Source organism: Schistocerca serialis, chromosome 1 (assembly GCF_023864345.2).
Source record: "Schistocerca serialis cubense isolate TAMUIC-IGC-003099 chromosome 1, iqSchSeri2.2, whole genome shotgun sequence".
Taxonomy (NCBI): domain Eukaryota; kingdom Metazoa; phylum Arthropoda; class Insecta; order Orthoptera; family Acrididae; genus Schistocerca; species Schistocerca serialis.
In genome coordinates, this window is record NC_064638.1 from 1,175,103,082 (window position 1) to 1,175,120,668 (window position 17,587).

Below are 17,587 nucleotides of genomic sequence, written 5' to 3' on the forward strand. Positions count from 1 at the left end.
GCTGTCGGCATTCTTTTACTTGCGAGTACGGAAGGCGGAGTTGTGTTTTTCTTCCCGGACAGCTGATGTGAAGAATTCTGCTGTCAATATGTATGTTTTTTTCGATCTGCTGTATATTATTTTCTTGTTCAGTGTTAAGTGGACTCTCATGGCAAGAACATTAATTATGAAAAGGTTATATAAAAATGTGTTTTCTATGTAATTAATTATTAATTTGCGTGTTTTGATCTACCTGTTTTTATGACCATGTACTCTGATTAATTTTGTAAATAGTATTCCATTTCTTGATACTGTTAGGAATTTTGCTGATTTTAGAATAGCTAAACCATTTTCTATGTTTTCTATGAATTTTAATATATTGTCAACCTGTTTTCTTTTGTGTAAGATGACAGAGTGGAATAAGGTTAGGAGTGTCTCCACTCAATTATTATGGTCTAAAAATTGGTTTATGGTTAGTCAGCCTAATGCTTGACGTTTTGAGCATATGCATTTCCGTTGTTTTTTTTCCTTTTTGGGACATTTTCTGAGTCTGTTTAGGTTACACGAACATCCTCAGACAATGTGGGGCACGAGTAACGCCGGTAATGCATATCCCCCTATTTCCATCTATTGTACTACAATTTTTTTCCTTATTTTGTTACCTGAAGGTATGACATTTCTGTGTCTTTATATATTGTAATGATCTTACTGTCTGTATATATATATATATATATATATATATATATATATATATATATATATATATATATATATATATATGCATTTATGTCGATGTATAATTGGTTTGTTTTGTAAACATTATTTGTATTTTTACGCTGGGTCTGGCCTAGGGAAAACTATGCTATTGAACGATTACGTCGATAGGTCGTGTGGAGAACCAAAGTGTTTAGGATCTTTGGTAGTGTTAACTCTGCCGCGTGGAGCGCGGGCAGAGCAGAGTCTGGAGGGAGTAGAGCGGTGGAGCAGGTGTGTTGTGTGACGATCCCACGAGTTGCCGCGCTTTCGGGGTTTGGCAGAATGTAATTGCGTTGGACTTGCTATGATAGTTTCTGACACGGTGTCGCGGATGGGAAGCATTAGCTCGCGCACATCAAGAGCCCGTTCCGCCTGGTGACAATGTCGAGAAGAAGGCGCGCCAACATCCAGCTTCTGCAGCGGCGACAGTCCACAATGAGCGACTGTCGCCACCTCCTCGACCGACGACTTCAAACCTTGAATCAACTAACAAGGAAGACTGGAAGCACGTAAAGTTTTAGAACTGTTTGGCAGACCTCAGGTTTGAAAATTGTCCCATTTGCCTCACAAAATTACAACAACTTAGCATGAACCTTTGTTGCTCTTTGACCCAATTGCATTACCAAGCAGGGTCCCTTCCTTTCCCGGAATGAACCCGAGTGTCGTTGAAATTCAAACGCCAGCATCATTCGATTTCACTGCTTTAATTTCAAAGTTCAGTTAGAGTATTCATAGCTGGCTACAATATTCAGATAACACAAGCATAAATTAAGAGTGCGAGTTTTGTTACCATATTTTAACTTACCTGTGACTGCAGCTCAGCTTGGTATGTACTAAATTTTACTATTGTTAATTGTTCAGAATCATTTAATTCAAGTTCAAAGTTAAATCTCTTATTTCTAAATTGCGTAGATTCAAGTAGCTATTGAAATGATTGTCGAGGTAGCCCAAGACTAACCTTATTTTATTGAATTTCGTAGTGCTTCAGAAACAAAGTTTACTATTAATTTCAGTCACTAGATTAACTTTCAGTTTTCCGGTTTTATTAATTCTTTTGCTAAATTAGGTCAGAGTTTAGCGAAATATATTACTTCTGACAAACATTCAGTTTTCACACAACACGTGTCAACCTTCAGTTGCCACCCTCTTAGTCCTAAATATATGTGCATTAATCTTTCATTTTCAGTTATTATAGTAGTTGTCCGAGGGACTGGCGACCGTAATTTTCCCCAAATCTCAAATATCTAACTAACGTCAGTTAATTGTTAACGTAACGACCGCACATTTACTTTCTTTATTAACTTTACCCCTTTTCAAAATTAATTTCCACCAATTTCATTTGCATTTTTCCTTTCATTTAGATGTAACCCTTTCCTCCCTCTTTACCGACAGATTAACGTCGGTGACGATTGCTTTTCCCAAATTACCATTAGGTGTACGCGGTTTAATTTTTCACTGTCATTAGGTCGAAAAGTGAGGGGGAGGTTGCAGGCTCTTCAGGTGAATCACATTTTTGCTACTCTAGGTTAATGGTTCTCCACAAACGCCGTCACCGAGGTAAAAGGCGGCTCGAAATGTGCAGCGCTCCACGGACGCAGACTGGTGGGAGCAGTATTACGCTATGGGAGACATTCTCCTGTACTTGCATCGGACCTGTGATAGTAATCAACAGGTGCGAACAACCTGCATCCCTTCATGTTTGATGCCTTTCCCGATGGCGATGTCATCTTCCAGCAGTATAATTGTCCGTGTCTCAGAGCCAGAACAGTGTTACAGTGGTTTGAGGAGCATTATTGTGAGCTCACGTTGATTTCTCGAGACATATTCCCCTTATGTAAATCCCATGGAACCCATCTCGGTCGCTATCGGGCACCATCACCACGTACGCATATTAGCATCGCATTACTTACGCGAATTACATGACCTGTGAGTAGACATCTAATTCCACATACCTCCACAAACCTGCCAATAAAATTTCGGATCCCTGATAAGCATAATCAGTGTTGTACTTCGTTCTAATGAAGGACAAACAAGCTCTTCATCAGGTGGTCATAATGTTTTGGCTCTTTATTGTATTTGCTGCGCACTCAGCCTCTGCCCAAGCACATAATTTCATTCAAGGGCTGTGCATATGTGACCAGCCAGCTGAAAAGCATCGTTACATACGAGTGCCGTCCGAGAAGTGCTGGTAGGTAGTGATGCTCATTCTGACCGAACTGTAAAAGTATCAGATAGCTCCAGTTTAGCGTTAGATTGTGTGGGCCTGTTATTCCTTCCAGTTACTGCTGCAGAGTCGTATGATTTTTTTCCTTCTCTTCTGTCTGTTAAAAATCGATGCATAAGCAGTAATGGACAAGGTGAAACTGGTTACAAACTGTGTTCCACCAATATGAAATACTTCGAAAAAAACTATCTGTATACACATAAATGGCACTAATTCAGAAAATATCTTTGTTGTGGAGTAGAACTGGCTATTTATTCGCACTGAGTAACGAGTGCTATCGACAGTGGATCTCAAGTGGATAACAAATTACTAGATATCCAGGAGGAATATGACACCATTCCTCACAAGCAGCTTTTGTTCAAGTTGCATACCTATTGAGTACCGTCCCATCTGCGTGAATGGATATGTGGTTCTCTGTCAGAAAGATCTCAGATCATAGAAATTGATGAGGAGTGATCTAATTTTGAGAAAATCATAACTGTGGTTCCTCAAGAAACATTGTAGGCTCTCTGATGGTCTTAATTTATATAAACAATTTAGGAGACAATGTGAGCATACCTAGTAGATTGTTTGTAGAAAATGTCAACCTTTTACAGAGTAATGGAGTCACCAGAAGATCAAACCGAGCTACAAATTAATTTAGACAAGCTATCTGTCTGATGTGAAAAGCGACAACTAATCCTGATCAATAAATTGTCATAGGTGCTCCACATGAGTATTACAAAAATTCCGTTAAATTTCGGTTACACGGTAAATCACACAAATTTAAAGGCTGTCAGTTCAACTAAATAAATCTCTGGGAATTACATCATGGTTTATTGTCAGAAAATCTACTAAAGGGACTCTCTGAATAGACTTGTCCATCCTCTTTTATAGAGTTTCTGCACAGTATATGATCCTCACCACACAGGACTGAAGGAGGACACGGAAAAAAGTTCAAAGAAAGGTAGCTTGTTTTGTATTGTTCAAAAATAGGGGGAAACTGTCATGGATATGAGAATCGTGTTGCCACGCTAGTCATTAAAAAGAAGACTTTTCGCTGTGGTGTGATATTTTTACGATATTACAATCACCAGCTTTCGCCCCTCATGTCGCAGAATATTTTGTTTATGCACATTAATGAGGGTGTAAGGATAGATGACTATCATGATAAAGTAAAAGAAATAGTAGCTCGCACAGATATATTTAAGTGCTAATTTTTGCACGTTCTTTTCCAGACTGAAGAGTAGAGAGATAGTCTGAAACTGGTTTTATGCACCCTTTGCCAAACACTGAACTATGAATTGCAGAGTAGTCATGTGTATATAAATCATTTAGTTGTTCAACAAAAATAGCCTTGTAGAAAGTACACTAGGATGAGTTGTGGTACTGCAAGAGAAAGATGAAGTATTTGCCAGTTGCCGGCCGGTGTGGCCGTGCGGTTAAAGGCGCTTCAGTCTGGAACCGCGTGACCGCTATGGTCGCAGGTTCGAATCCTGCCTCGGGCATGGATGTGTGTGTTGTCTTTAGGTTAGTTAGGTTTAATTAGTTCTAAGTTCTAGGCGACTGATGACCTCAGAAGTTAAGTCGCATAGTTCTCAGAGCCATTTTATTTGCCAGTTATGTAGGTGAGCACATTAAGTTGGTCACAGTCAGTGTGCTCCCTGCCGCTGTTGAATAAGCAGCTGCAGCAGCAAGTCGTATACTCCTAGCTCACTCATTTGTTACATAGTTTAATTCTTAATTTCTTTGCGTGTTTTTGGTACTTGCATTGTTTAATTCATAAATTTCTGGCGTATTATAGTATTTGAGAGTGTAGCATCGCGTTTTAGTACCTGAATAGTGTAAATTCGCGTAGTCTCCTTCCGCCGCCGAGCAGTGTCAGCAGTGCGCAAGTAGCAGCATTACTGCATTTACTAGGCAATCTTGTATTTTAATAACCGTTTAAATTTTGTTGATTTGTTTGCGCTCTCTGTAGATTAGTTCAGACGTTCTTTGCAAAACAGTTTTTAGCATGGATAGGGACTGCAACTGCTGTGTTCGGATGCAGGCTGAGTTGGCATCCCTTCGCTCCCAGCTTCAGGCAGTGTTGGCTTCGGTCACACAGCTTGAGGCTGTTGCCAATGGGCATCACTGTGGGGGTCCGGATGGGGGTTTGTCGGGGACGGCCAGCTCGTCCCACGCATCCCCTGATCGGGCTACGACTGTGGTTGCCCGGGATACTGCCCGCATTGAGGCTGATCCCTCAACTGTGGTAGAGTGGGAGGTCGTCTCAAGGTGTGGCAGGGGGCGAAAGACATTCCGGAGGGCTGAACGGAAAGCCTCTCCAGTTTGTCTGACGAACCGGTTTCAGGCTCTGTCTCAGGCTGATACTGATCTTCGGCCTGACATGGCTGCTTGTCCTGTTCCAGAGGTTGCCCCTCAGTCTGCAAGATCCGGGCAGTCGCAGAGGGTGGGCTTACTGGTAGTTGGGAGCTCCAACGTCAGGCGCGTAATGGGGCCGCTTAGGGATATGGCAGCAAGAGAGAGGAAGAAAACCAATGTGCACTCCGTGTGCATACCGGGGGGAGTCATTCCAGATGTGGAAAGGGTCCTTCCGTATGCAATGAAGGGTACAGGGTGCACCCATCTGCAGGTGGTCGCTCATGTCGGCACCAATGATGTGTGTCGCTATGGATCGGAGGAAATCCTCTCTGGCTTCCGGCGGCTATCTGATTTGGTGAAGACTGCCAGTCTCGCTAGCGGAATGAAAGCAGAGCTCACCATCTGCAGCATCGTCGACAGGACTGACTGCGGACCTTTGGTACAGAGCCGAGTGGAGGGTCTGAATCAGAGGCTGAGACGGTTCTGCGACCGTGTGGGCTGCAGATTCCTCGACTTGCGCCATAGGGTGGTGGGGTTTCGGGTTCCGCTGGATAGGTCAGGAGTCCACTACACGCAACAAGCGGCTACACGGGTAGCGGGAGTTGTGTGGCGTGGGCTGGGCGGTTTTTTAGGTTAGATGGCCTTGGGCAAGTACAGAAAGGGCCACAGCCTCAACGGGTGCGGGGAAAAGTCAGGACATGCGGGGACCAAGCAGCAATCGGTATTGTAATTGTCAACTGTCGAAGCTGCGTTGGTAAAGTACCAGAACTTCAAGCGCTGATAGAAAGCACCGAAGCTGAAATCGTTATAGGCCCAGAAAGCTGGCTTAAGCCAGAGATAAATTCGGCCGAAATTTTTACAAAGGTACAGACTGTGTTTAGAAAGGATAGATTGCATGCAACCGGTGGTGGAGTGTTCGTCGCTGTTAGTAGTAGTTTATCCTGTAGTGAAGTAGAAGTGGATAGTTCCTGTGAATTATTATGGGTGGAGGTTACACTCAACAACCGAACTAGGTTAATAATTGGCTCCTTTTACCGACCTCCCGACTCAGCAGCATTAGTGGCAGAACAACTGAGAGAAAATTTGGAATACATTTCACATAAATTTTCTCAGCATGTTATAGTCTTAGGTGGAGATTTCAATTTACCAGATATAGACTGGGACACTCAGATGTTTAGGACGGGTGGTAGGGACAGAGTATCGAGTGACATTATACTGGGTGCACTATCCGAAAATTACCTCGAGCAATTAAACTGAGAACCGACTCGTGGAGATAACATCTTGGACCTACTGATAACAAACAGACCCGAACTTTTCGACTCTGTATGTACAGAACAGGGAATCAGTGATCATAAGGCCGTTGCAGCATCCCTGAATGGAATATAAAAAAAGGGAGGAAGGTTTATCTGTTTAGCAAGAGTAATAGAAGGCAGATTTCAGACTACCTAACAGATCAAAACGAAAATTTCTGTTCCGACACTGACAATGTTGAGTGTTTATGGAAAAAGTTCAAGGCAATCGTAAAATGCGTTTTAGACAGGTACGTGCCGAGTAAAACTGTGAGGGACGGGAAAAACCCACTGTGGTACAACAATATAGTTAGGAAACTACTGCGAAAGCAAAGAGAGCTCCACTCCAAGTTTAAGCGCAGCCAAAACCTCTCAGACAAACAGAAGCTAAACGATGTCAAAGTTAGCGTAAGGAGGGCTATGCGTGAAGCGTTCAGTGAATTCGAAAGTAAAATTCTGTGTACCGACTTGACAGAAAATCCTAGGAAGTTCTGGTCTTACGTTAAATCAGTAAGTGGCTCGAAACAGCATATCCAGACACTACGGGATGATGATGGCATTGAAACAGAGGATGACACGCGTAAAGCTGAAATACTAAACACCTTTTTCCAAAGCTGTTTCACAGAGGAAGACCGCACTGCAGTTCCTTCTCTAAATCCTCGCACAAACGAAAAAATGGCTGACATCGAAATAAGTGTCCAAGAAATAGAAAAGCAACTGGAATCACTCAATAGAGGAAAGTCCACTGGACCTGACGGGATACCAATTCGATTCTACACAGAGTACGCGAAAGAACTTGCCCCCCTTCTAACAGCCGTGTACCGCAAGTCTCTAGAGGAACGGAGGGTTCCAAATGATTGGAAAAGAGCACAGATAGTCCAGGTCTTCAAGAAGGGTCGTCGAGCAGATGCGCAAAACTACAGACCTATATCTCTGACGTCGATCTGTTGTAGAATTTTAGAACATGTTTTTTGCTCGAGTATCATGTCGTTTTTGGAAACCCAGAATCTACTATGTAGGAATCAACATGGATTCCGGAAACAGCGATCGTGTGAGACCCAACTCGCTTTATTTGTTCATGAGACCCAGAAAATATTAGATACAGGCTCCCAGGTAGATGCTATTTTTCTTGACTTCCGGAAGGCGTTCGATACAGTTCCGCACTGTCGCCTGATAAACAAAGTAAGAGCCTACGGAATATCAGACCAGCTGTGTGGCTGGATTGAAGAGTTTTTAGCAAACAGAACACAGCATGTTGTTATCAATGGAGAGACGTCTACAGACGTTAAAGTAACCTCTGGCGTGCCACAGGGGAGTGTTATGGGACCATTGCTTTCCACAATTTATATAAATGACCTAGTAGATAGTGTCGGACGTTCCATGCAGCTTTTCGTCGATGATGCTGTAGTATACAGAGAAGTTGCAGCATTAGAAAATTGTAGCGAAATGCAGGAAGATCTGCAGCGGATAGGCACTTGGTGCAGGGAGTGGCAACTGACCCTTAACATAGACAAATGTAATGTATTGCGAATACATAGAAAGAAGGAGCCTTTATTGTATAATTATATGATAGCGGAACAAACACTGGTAGCAGTTACTTCTGTAAAATATCTGGGAGTATGCGTGCGGAACGATTTGAAGTGGAATGATCATATAAAATTAATTGTTGGTAAGGCGGGTACCGGGTTGAGATTCATTGGGAGAGTGCTTAGAAAATGTAGTCCATCAACAAAGGAGGTGGCTTACAAAACTCTCGTTCGACCTATACTTGAGTATTGCTCATCAGTGTGGGATCCGTACCAGATCGGTCTGACGGAGGAGATCGAGAAGATCCAAAGAAGAGCGGCGCGTTTCGTCACAGGGTTATTTGGTAACCGTGATAGCGTTACGGAGATGTTTAATAAACTCAAGTGGCAGACTCTGCAAGAGAGGCGATCTGCATCGCGGTGTAGCTTGCTCGCCAGGTTTCGAGAGGGTGCGTTTCTGGATGAGGTATCGAATATATTGCTTCCCCCTACTTATACCTCCCGAGGAGATCACGAATGTAAAATTAGAGAGATTAGAGCGCGCACGGAGGCTTTCAGACAGCCGTTCTTCCCGCGAACAATACGCGACTGGAACAGGAAAGGGAGGTAATGACAGTGGCACGTAAAGTGCCCTCCGCCACACACCGTTGGGTGGCTTGCGGAGTATAAATGTAGATGTAGATGTAGAATCTGCTTCAGCAGTTTGGTGAAGTAATGACAATGTTGAGGAATAGAGACTGTGGTTCCACAGCAACTTGTCTTCAGTGGGCAATATCTAACGAAAATTGTAACGTAACACATAAGCTGGTGAGCAATTAGCCAAGCAAAAGTTATCGAGTCCTGGTACTGTGTGTGTTGGTTCGGCTGCTGAGACCAATGCGAATGGAGACAGCTGGTGTGTGACCGAAATCCATGCAGCTAGGGGCAAGCGAGCGTCCAGCAACAGGTAATCGGCAGTTTTCTCCAGGCCGCAGACGATGGGGAATGACGTTTAGCTATCTGGCTACCGTGGTCTGAGAGTAATTGGCTCCAAAGATGGCGGCGTTCGCAACATGGCAGAATGTGCTTATTCTGAAATACTTCGAAACTCAATAGTAGCTCGCTGTTTCATCGTAGAACAAAAACAGTCACGTCACATATACATGGGGCTGCAATGCATATGTAGGGATATAAATACCATGAATATCACGAAACCATAGACCCTACATACAGTAAATGAATAATCTTACAGTAGAACATTACAATCAGTAGCTATTAAATGCTTCATGAGAACTGGACAAATCAGATATTGAATGATAGCTTAGAGCACTTGCTGTCATTCCTGATAGCCACACATTTGTACATTTTTTATTATTGTGTTACTACTGTTTTTATGTCCTTTTAATTATGTAAATGTGCCAGCTCATCGTTTTCTCCACAGTAACACAGCAAATGATCACAACATGATAACTTGAATACCTCTCCCTACTTAATCATGTAATGAAGTCTACGTTATTACTTAATTTCTAATTTATTTAACTCAATTATATTAAAAACACTCGTCATTTGAAAGCGATAGTTTGCATATAAGATCTGATAGCGTCACTGAATAGACCGTGAAAAGACGCGGCTATTGGACAGTCCAACTTTAGTGCTTTCCATGCTTTAACAACTTTCTTTCCGTTATTTCTCGTAACCATGCATGCGTAAAAGTCATGTTTTAATTAATAATGCCTAAACTGTTACGTGCAGAACAATGTATATGGTCTTAGGGGACTGAAAAAGAGAGACCTTTCGTTTAACAAGTATGACACATTTCTAAGTTACGTATATTTTAAATTATGATCCATTTTCTATGTTTTAAGTACGTCGTGAATTTTGGAGGGGGAAAGCTTAAAAGCGCGAGCGAGCCTTCACTTCTAGTCTTTGTGAGTCGAGCGGTCATTGTAAACAGGATGCATCTGGCAGTCTGTCTGTATGGATCGGTCTTGAGGTAACTTGTTGGGGCGTGGATGGTGTGGTTTTTGACTTGCATCAGTGATACATTCTGGGCGAAGAGTGGTCGAAAAAAACACTTTAATATTCGTTTGTTAGCTGGAATTTTAACATTCGCGAGCATTAGATGTGGTTCAGTACTGAACTTTTTCAGATGCAATTTTGGATTAATACTGTATGCAGCGTGTGAACCGACAAATGATTTAGAGAATATGTTGATCACCCTAATAGATATAATGTATTTAAGAGATGGAGAATATTTTGTGTTTAGTTGAAAAGCAGGGGGCTCTGTTCTCTGTGTACTAGTATTGTTTGAATAGTATTTGAGGAATCTGCTATTATTCTAATCATGCGTTCAAGCAAACTTTATAGAATTTGAGTATTTCCATGTTTAAGTTTATTGCTATAGGACCACCATTTTTAAGATTTCATAGTTTTGACTGAATGAATGAATTATTGGTTCATTCCACTCCAACTCCCTCTAGCCACCTACATCAGTTACTCAGTTATTATTGTAATTATTAATCTGTTTCGTTTGAACTTGTTTTAGGTTACAAAATTCGCATTAAACGCGAATCATTGGGTTAGTAGACTAAAGGAGCAGCGATTTTAGCTACTGGGTGTGAAAGCAATCGAGTACAATCCGACCCTATTAGCATATCGAGCCACAGTTCTGAATAGAGGACTGCATCGCCCATCTGTGTTCAGTGCTAAAATCGTCTCAAGGATTTTACTTAGTAAAAAGCATTGGCACCCAGTGAGACGCAAAGTGTGCCACTATTTCATGTACTTTTCTTAGGGAGATACTCACTCTTCGACACACTGAGCTGCAGTGAGTGCCCAGTCTTCGTTCAAGATGACGGCGCCACACCAGTGTTCTGCGTTCTTCTGCAGCGACAGCTGAAACACAAAGTACTGAAGTTACTCCGAATTCAGAAACAGCGTAGAACAAATAAGGAAGTCCCATAATCCAAATGTAATATAGAACAAGATTCCCTGTGCAGGTGGTTTATCATTGCCTTCAACATCTACACCTATACTGCGTGATATGAGGTGGGATGGGGAGAGGTGAGTTCATAACAATTTTGTCATATCGTGACGTCTCGAATGTTATCTTCACGAGATCGTTCTCTATCCGCTCGAAAAAAATTTCGAAAATCACTGCCTCTGGCATTAGTATTAATGCCATGACTCTCCAATTTTATAATTGGAAAATGTAAGTCACCTCATATTACGATAGTTTGATCAGGAAATTTACTCGTTTTGTGCTCCAAGTTTTCTAAGAGGCATACTGCCACCTCAATTCCTGAGGTAGGCCTTCCACCAAACTGTTCTCAAGCGTGAAATGTGCTTTTGTGTCGTTTCTATGGCTCTGAGTACTATGGGACTTAACATCAATGGTCATCAGTCCCCTAGAACGTAGAACTACGTAAACCTAACTAACCTAAGGACATCACACAACACCCATTCATCACGAGGCAGAGAAAATCCCTGACCCCGCCGGGAATCGAAGCCGGGAACCCGGGCGAGGGAAGCGAGAACGCTTCCGCACGACCACGAGCTGCGGACTCGCGTCGTTTCTATGACTGTGGTAGACGTTTGGTTTGTGTTCATATGAAGACTTAGGGAGTGCAAGAATGGGGAGACGTAAATTTGGTGCTAGGTCATAGCCTACTCATCTGCACAACACCAAAGGTGTTCATGAACTTAACATCTGCACCCCGTAGATGGGTCACTTTAAATAGTTCCAAACAATACGACTACCTGAGATTCTACCTAGTTGATGGTATACTCTCATCAGTCTAACAACGTATCATTGTACACTATTTCTTAATTTCTCACACATTTCCTCCATATTTCTTCGCTTCTTAACTCTCTCCATGAGACGTGTGGCCACTCGACTTATGGTAATAAAATCCATTGTAAGTAATAGAGGATCTGCAAATATAGTTCTCAGGCTTGCCGATGGATAATACTGTGCAAATACCGCAACGGGGAAGTCACTGATGACAGTGCCACTAAAGCAGAATTAATAAACACGGTTTTCCGAAACTCCTTCACCAAAGAAGACGAAGTAAATATTCCTGAAATCCAATCAAGAACAACTGCGAAGATGAGAAACATAGAAGTATATATCCTCGGTGTAACAAAGCAGCTTAAAGCACTTAATAAAGGCAAGGCCTCCGGTCCAGATTGTATACCAGTCATGTTTCTCTCAGAGTATGCTGATACAATAGCTTCATATTTAGCAATTATATACAACCACTCGCTTACAAAATGGTTCAAATGGCTCTGAGCACTATGGGACTCAACTGCCGAGGCCATTAGTCCCCTAGAACTTAGAACTAGTTAAACCTAACTAACCTAAGGACATCACAAACATCCATGCCCGAGGCAGGATTCGAACCTGCGACCGGAGCGGTCTTGCGGTTCCAGACTGCAGCGCCTTTAACCGCACGGCCACTTCGGCCGGCTACTCGCTTACAGAAAGATCCGTACATAAAGAATGGAAAATTGCTCAAGTCACACCAATACCCAAAAAGGGAAGTAGGAATAATCCGCTGAATTACAAGCCTATATCACTAACGTCGATTTTCAGTAGGGTTTTGGAACATATACTGTATTTGAACATTATGAAGTACCTCGAAGAAAACGATTTATTGACACATAGTCAGCACGTTTTCAGAAAATATCGTTCTTGTGAAACACAAATACCTCTTTATACTCATGAAGTAATAAGTGCTATCGACAGAGGATGTCAAATTGATTCCATATTTTTAGATTTCCAGAAGGCTTTCGACACCGTTCCTCACAAGCGTCCTCTAACCAAACTGCGTGCCTGCGGAGTATCGCCTCAATTGTGTGACTGGATTCGTGATTTCCTGTCAGAAAGATCACAGTTCGTAGTAATAGACAGAAAGTCATCGAGTAAAACAGAAGTAATATCTGGCGTTCCCAAAGCAAGTGTTATAGGCCCTCTATTGTTCCTGATCTATATTAACGACATAGGAGACAATCTCAGTTGCCGTCTTAGATTGTTTGCAGATGATGCTGTCATTTACCATCTTGTAAAGTCATCATATGATCAAAACGACTTTCACAATGATTTAGATATCTGTATGGTGCGAAAAGGGGCAATTGATCCTGAATAACGAAAAGTGTGAAGTTATTCACATGAGTACTAAAAGAAATCAGCTAAATTTCGATTACGCGAGAAGTCACATAAATCTGAAGGCTGTACATTCAGCTAAATACTTAGGGATTACAATTACAAATAACCTAAACTGGAACGATTACATAGATAATATTGTGGGTAGAGCAAACCAAAGATTGCGATTCATTGGCGGAACACTTAAGAAGGTGCAACAGGTCTGCTAAAGAGACTGCTTACTCCACGCTTGTGGTGTGGGATCCGCATCAGGTGGGACTGACGGATGACATCGAAAAAGTACAAAGAGGGGCAGCTCGTTTTGTATTATCGCGAAATAGTGGAGATAGTGTCACAGACATGATACATGAATTGAAGTGGCAATAATTAAAACAAAGGCGTTTCTCGTTGCGACGGGATCTTCTCATGAAATTTCAATCACCCGTTTTCTCCTCCGATTGCGAAAACATTCCATTGCCACCCACCTACACAGGGAGAAATGATCATCACGGTAAAATAAGAGAAATCAGGGCTCACACTGAAAAATTTAAGTACTCGTTTTTCCCGCATCCCGTTCGAGAGCGGAACGGTAGAGAGACAGCTTGAAGGTGGTTCATTGAACCCTCTCTCAGGCACTTTATTGTGAAATAAAGAGTCTCACGTAGTTGCAGATGTAGATCTAATGGTGACAGTTACAGTTGACACTTCTGCAATACGCGATTGATAATAATCGTTGTTGCGGTGTTGAATTTCTCACGCCAGGAGAACGAAATATATATGTACGAGAGGGTGCTCACAGTTGGATGATAGTAGCGTTCACAGTGTCCTCTGCCGGGAGCTGCAGAGAGGCACTCTGAGCGTTCACTGTGGAGAATGACTCAGCCAGGAGGATGCAGTTAGCAACGTGCAGAACGTAACGTGTTTTCTCAGTTGCGAGTCAAACAGTACACTCTTTCATCTTGTTTGTGATAGATTTTGCTCTGTTTGGTGGAGTACTTTGATCATATTCTAATAAGTGCACAGTCAACCGTGTCAACTACAACGAATTCGAGAGTGTTACACTTTTTCCTGTAATTGCACAGAGATTTCATTTGAAACTGAAATAGCCAGCGAACAGTCCCCCCTACCCTCCATCTCTCCACCCTACATCTCCTTTCCCAAGGTGGCTTCCATCAACTCCCCCTCCCGGACAATGCCCACTCTCCCTCCATTTATCCCTCCTATCAACTCTGATCCTCACCCCCCTCCTTCCTCCGTCCTTTCCCTGGGCTCCCTCTTCCTCCCCCCTTCCATCCTGTGTTTTCTCCCCGCCCAACCTCCCCCTATGTCCCTTCTCCCCCCCCCCCCCCCCCGAGTCCTTTTGCATTCCACTCCTCTGTATTCCCCACTCCCTGGCACATCTGCTCAGCACCCCCCACCCCTCTTATGGGTCCTCATTCTCCATTGGCTTCTTTCCCCCCTCCAACCCTTCACTTTTCCTCTCCTTCCCCCCCTTTTTATCCTCCATCATCTGTCCAGTTTCCCCCCCACCTGCTCTCGGCTGTGGTATGTCATATTTGTGCCAACTTTTTAGTGCTGTGTTTAAGTGAGTGTTCAGTGTTGTGTGTCTTTCCACAGTGTTGCGAACAGAAATCATGCTGTCGCTGGGTGTGCATTTTATATCTTGCAAACAGAAACCAGACTGTCGCCGTGGTTTTTTTTTTTTTAACTGTCTGTCTGCTATTTTTCTGCTTCTTGTGTATTTTCTTAGCATCATCAACCCTGTGTTTTATGTTTTAAGTTCTAGAATTTTCTGCCATTTTACCTTTAAGTCACCGATTTTATCGCCAACTGTTATTTTTTATTATCTTCATCTTTTTAACACAAATTCTGTAGGCTGAAGAGCGGCGTAGTAAGCTGCTGCCAGCCCGCCCCCCTTCGGGGGGAATTGAAATTCTATAAAGAAAAAAAAAAAAGCGAACAGTTAACAGTGGAATCAGTATTGCGTTCGCCAGCTTTATGGTTTATGGTTTGCTCTGTGAAATACTCAGTGCGGAATATACAGGGTGGGCCAAATATCTCACGAAATAAGCGTCAAACGAAAAAACTACGAAGAACGAAACTCGTCTAGCATTAAGGCGGAAACCAGATGGCGCTATGGTGAGCCCGCTTGATGGCGCTGCCATAGGTCAAACGGATATCAACTGCCTTTTTTCAAATTGGAACCCCCATTTTTATTACATATTCGTGAAGTACGTAAAGAAATACGAATGTTTTAGTTGGACCACTTTTTTCGCTTTGTGATAGATGGCACTGTGATAGTCACAAACATATGGCCCACAATTTTAGACGAACTATTGGTAACAGGTACGTTTTTTAAATTAAAAAACAGAACGTAGGAACGTCTGAACATTTTATTTCGGTCGTTCCAATGTGATACATGTACCTTTGTGAACTTATCATTTCTGAGAACGCATGCTGTTACAGCGTGATTACCTGTAAATACCACATTAATGCAATAAATGCTCAAAATGATGTCTGTCAACCTCAATTCTTGGACGAACAATCCACCTGTCATGAAATATGCTATTCAATACCGCTTCAACCGCACGCGAGCTATGTGCCGGACATCCATCATGTTCGAAGTACATCGCCATTCTGTCATGCAGTGAAACATCTTGTAGTAACATTGGTAGAACATTACGTAGGAAATCAGCATACATTGCACCATTTAGATTGCCATCGATAAAATGGGGACCAATTATCCTTCCTCCCATAATGCCGCACCATGCATTAACCCGTCAAGGTCGCTAATGTTCCACTAGTCGCAGCCATCGTGGATTTTCCGTTGCCCAATAGTGCATATTATGCCGGTTTACGTTACCGCTGTTGGTGAATGACACGTCGTCGCTAAATAGAATGCGTGCAAAAAATCTGTCATCGTCCCGTAATTTCTCTTGTGCTTCGTGGCAGAACTGTACACAACGTTCAAAGTCGTCGCCATGCAATTCCTGGTCATAGAAATATGGTACGGTTGCAATAGATGTTGATGTAGCATTCTCAACACCGACGTTTTTGGGGTTCCCGATTCTCACGTAATTTGTCTGCTACTGATGTGCGGGTTAGCCGCCACAGCAGCTAAATCACCTACTTGGTCATCATCATTTGTTGCAGGTCGTGATTGACGTTTCACATGTGGCTGTACACTTTCTGTTTCCTTAAATAACGTAACTATCCGGCGAAGGGGTCGGACACTTGGATGATGTCGTCCAGGATACCGAGCAGCGTACATAATACACGCCCGTTGGACATTTTGATCACAATAGCCATACATCAACACGATATCTATCTTTTCCGCTATTGGTAAACGGTCCATTTTAACACGGATAATGTATCACGAAGCAAATATCGTCTTCACTGGGAATGTTACGTGATACCACTTACTTATACGATTGTGATTATTACAGCATCATCTATCACAAAGCGAAAAAAGTGGTCAAACTAAAATATTCATATTTCTTTACGTACTACACGAATATGTAAAAAAATGGGGGTTCCTATTTTAAAAAACGCAGTTGATATCCGTTTGACCTATGGCAGCGCCATCTAGAGGGCCAACCATAGCGCCATCTGGTTTCCCCCTTCAAGCTATACGAGTTTCGTTCTTTGTAGTTTTTTCGTTTGATGCCTATTTCGTGAGATATTTGGCCCAGTCACTATCAATGGACCACCCTGTATATATTTGAGTCATCAATCTTCTAACTGGTCTGATGCAGCCCGCCACCGGTTCCTGTCCAGTGCCAACCTCTTCACACTGAATAGCACCTGTAACCTACGTCCTCAGTTATCAGTTATTTGCAGGATTTATTCCAGTCTCTGTCCTCCTCTACAGTTCTCACCCTCTACAACTTCCTCTAGTACCATGTAAGTCATTCTCTCATGTCTTAACTGATGTCCTATCATCCTCTCCCTTCTCATTGTCATGGTTTTCCACATATTCCTTTCCTCTCCGACTCAGCGTAGAACCTACTCATCCCTTACCTTATCAGTCTGCCTAATTTTCAACATTTGTCTGTAGCACCACATCTCTTATGCTTCGATTGTCTTCTGTTCCGGTTTTCCCACAGTCCAAGTTTCAATAGCATACAATGCTGTACTCCAAGTGTACATTCTCAGAAATTCTTCTTCAAACTATGGCCAGTGTTTGATACTAGTGGACTTCTCTAGGCCAGGACTGCCCTTTTTGATAGTGTTAGTCTTTTTTGACGACCTCCACGCTCTGTTCGTCATTGGTTATTCTACTGCCTAGGTAGCATAATTACTTAACTTCATCTACTTCCTGACCACTGCTGTAGCCGCACACTTTGGT

At 42.6% G+C, this 17,587-nt stretch overlaps 1 protein-coding gene across 1 annotated transcript in view; it reads right to left on the reverse strand.

The window, feature by feature from the left end:
• The window catches only part of LOC126456353 (mite allergen Eur m 3-like), a 185,893-nt gene that overhangs the window by 34,754 nt on the left and 133,552 nt on the right, over nucleotides 1-17,587 (reverse strand). Inside the window, exon 9 of the mRNA XM_050092110.1 lies at nucleotides 10,903-10,991. Within this exon, the coding sequence (XP_049948067.1) occupies nucleotides 10,903-10,991 (89 nt within the window). The remainder of the gene's footprint in view (nucleotides 1-10,902; nucleotides 10,992-17,587) is intronic.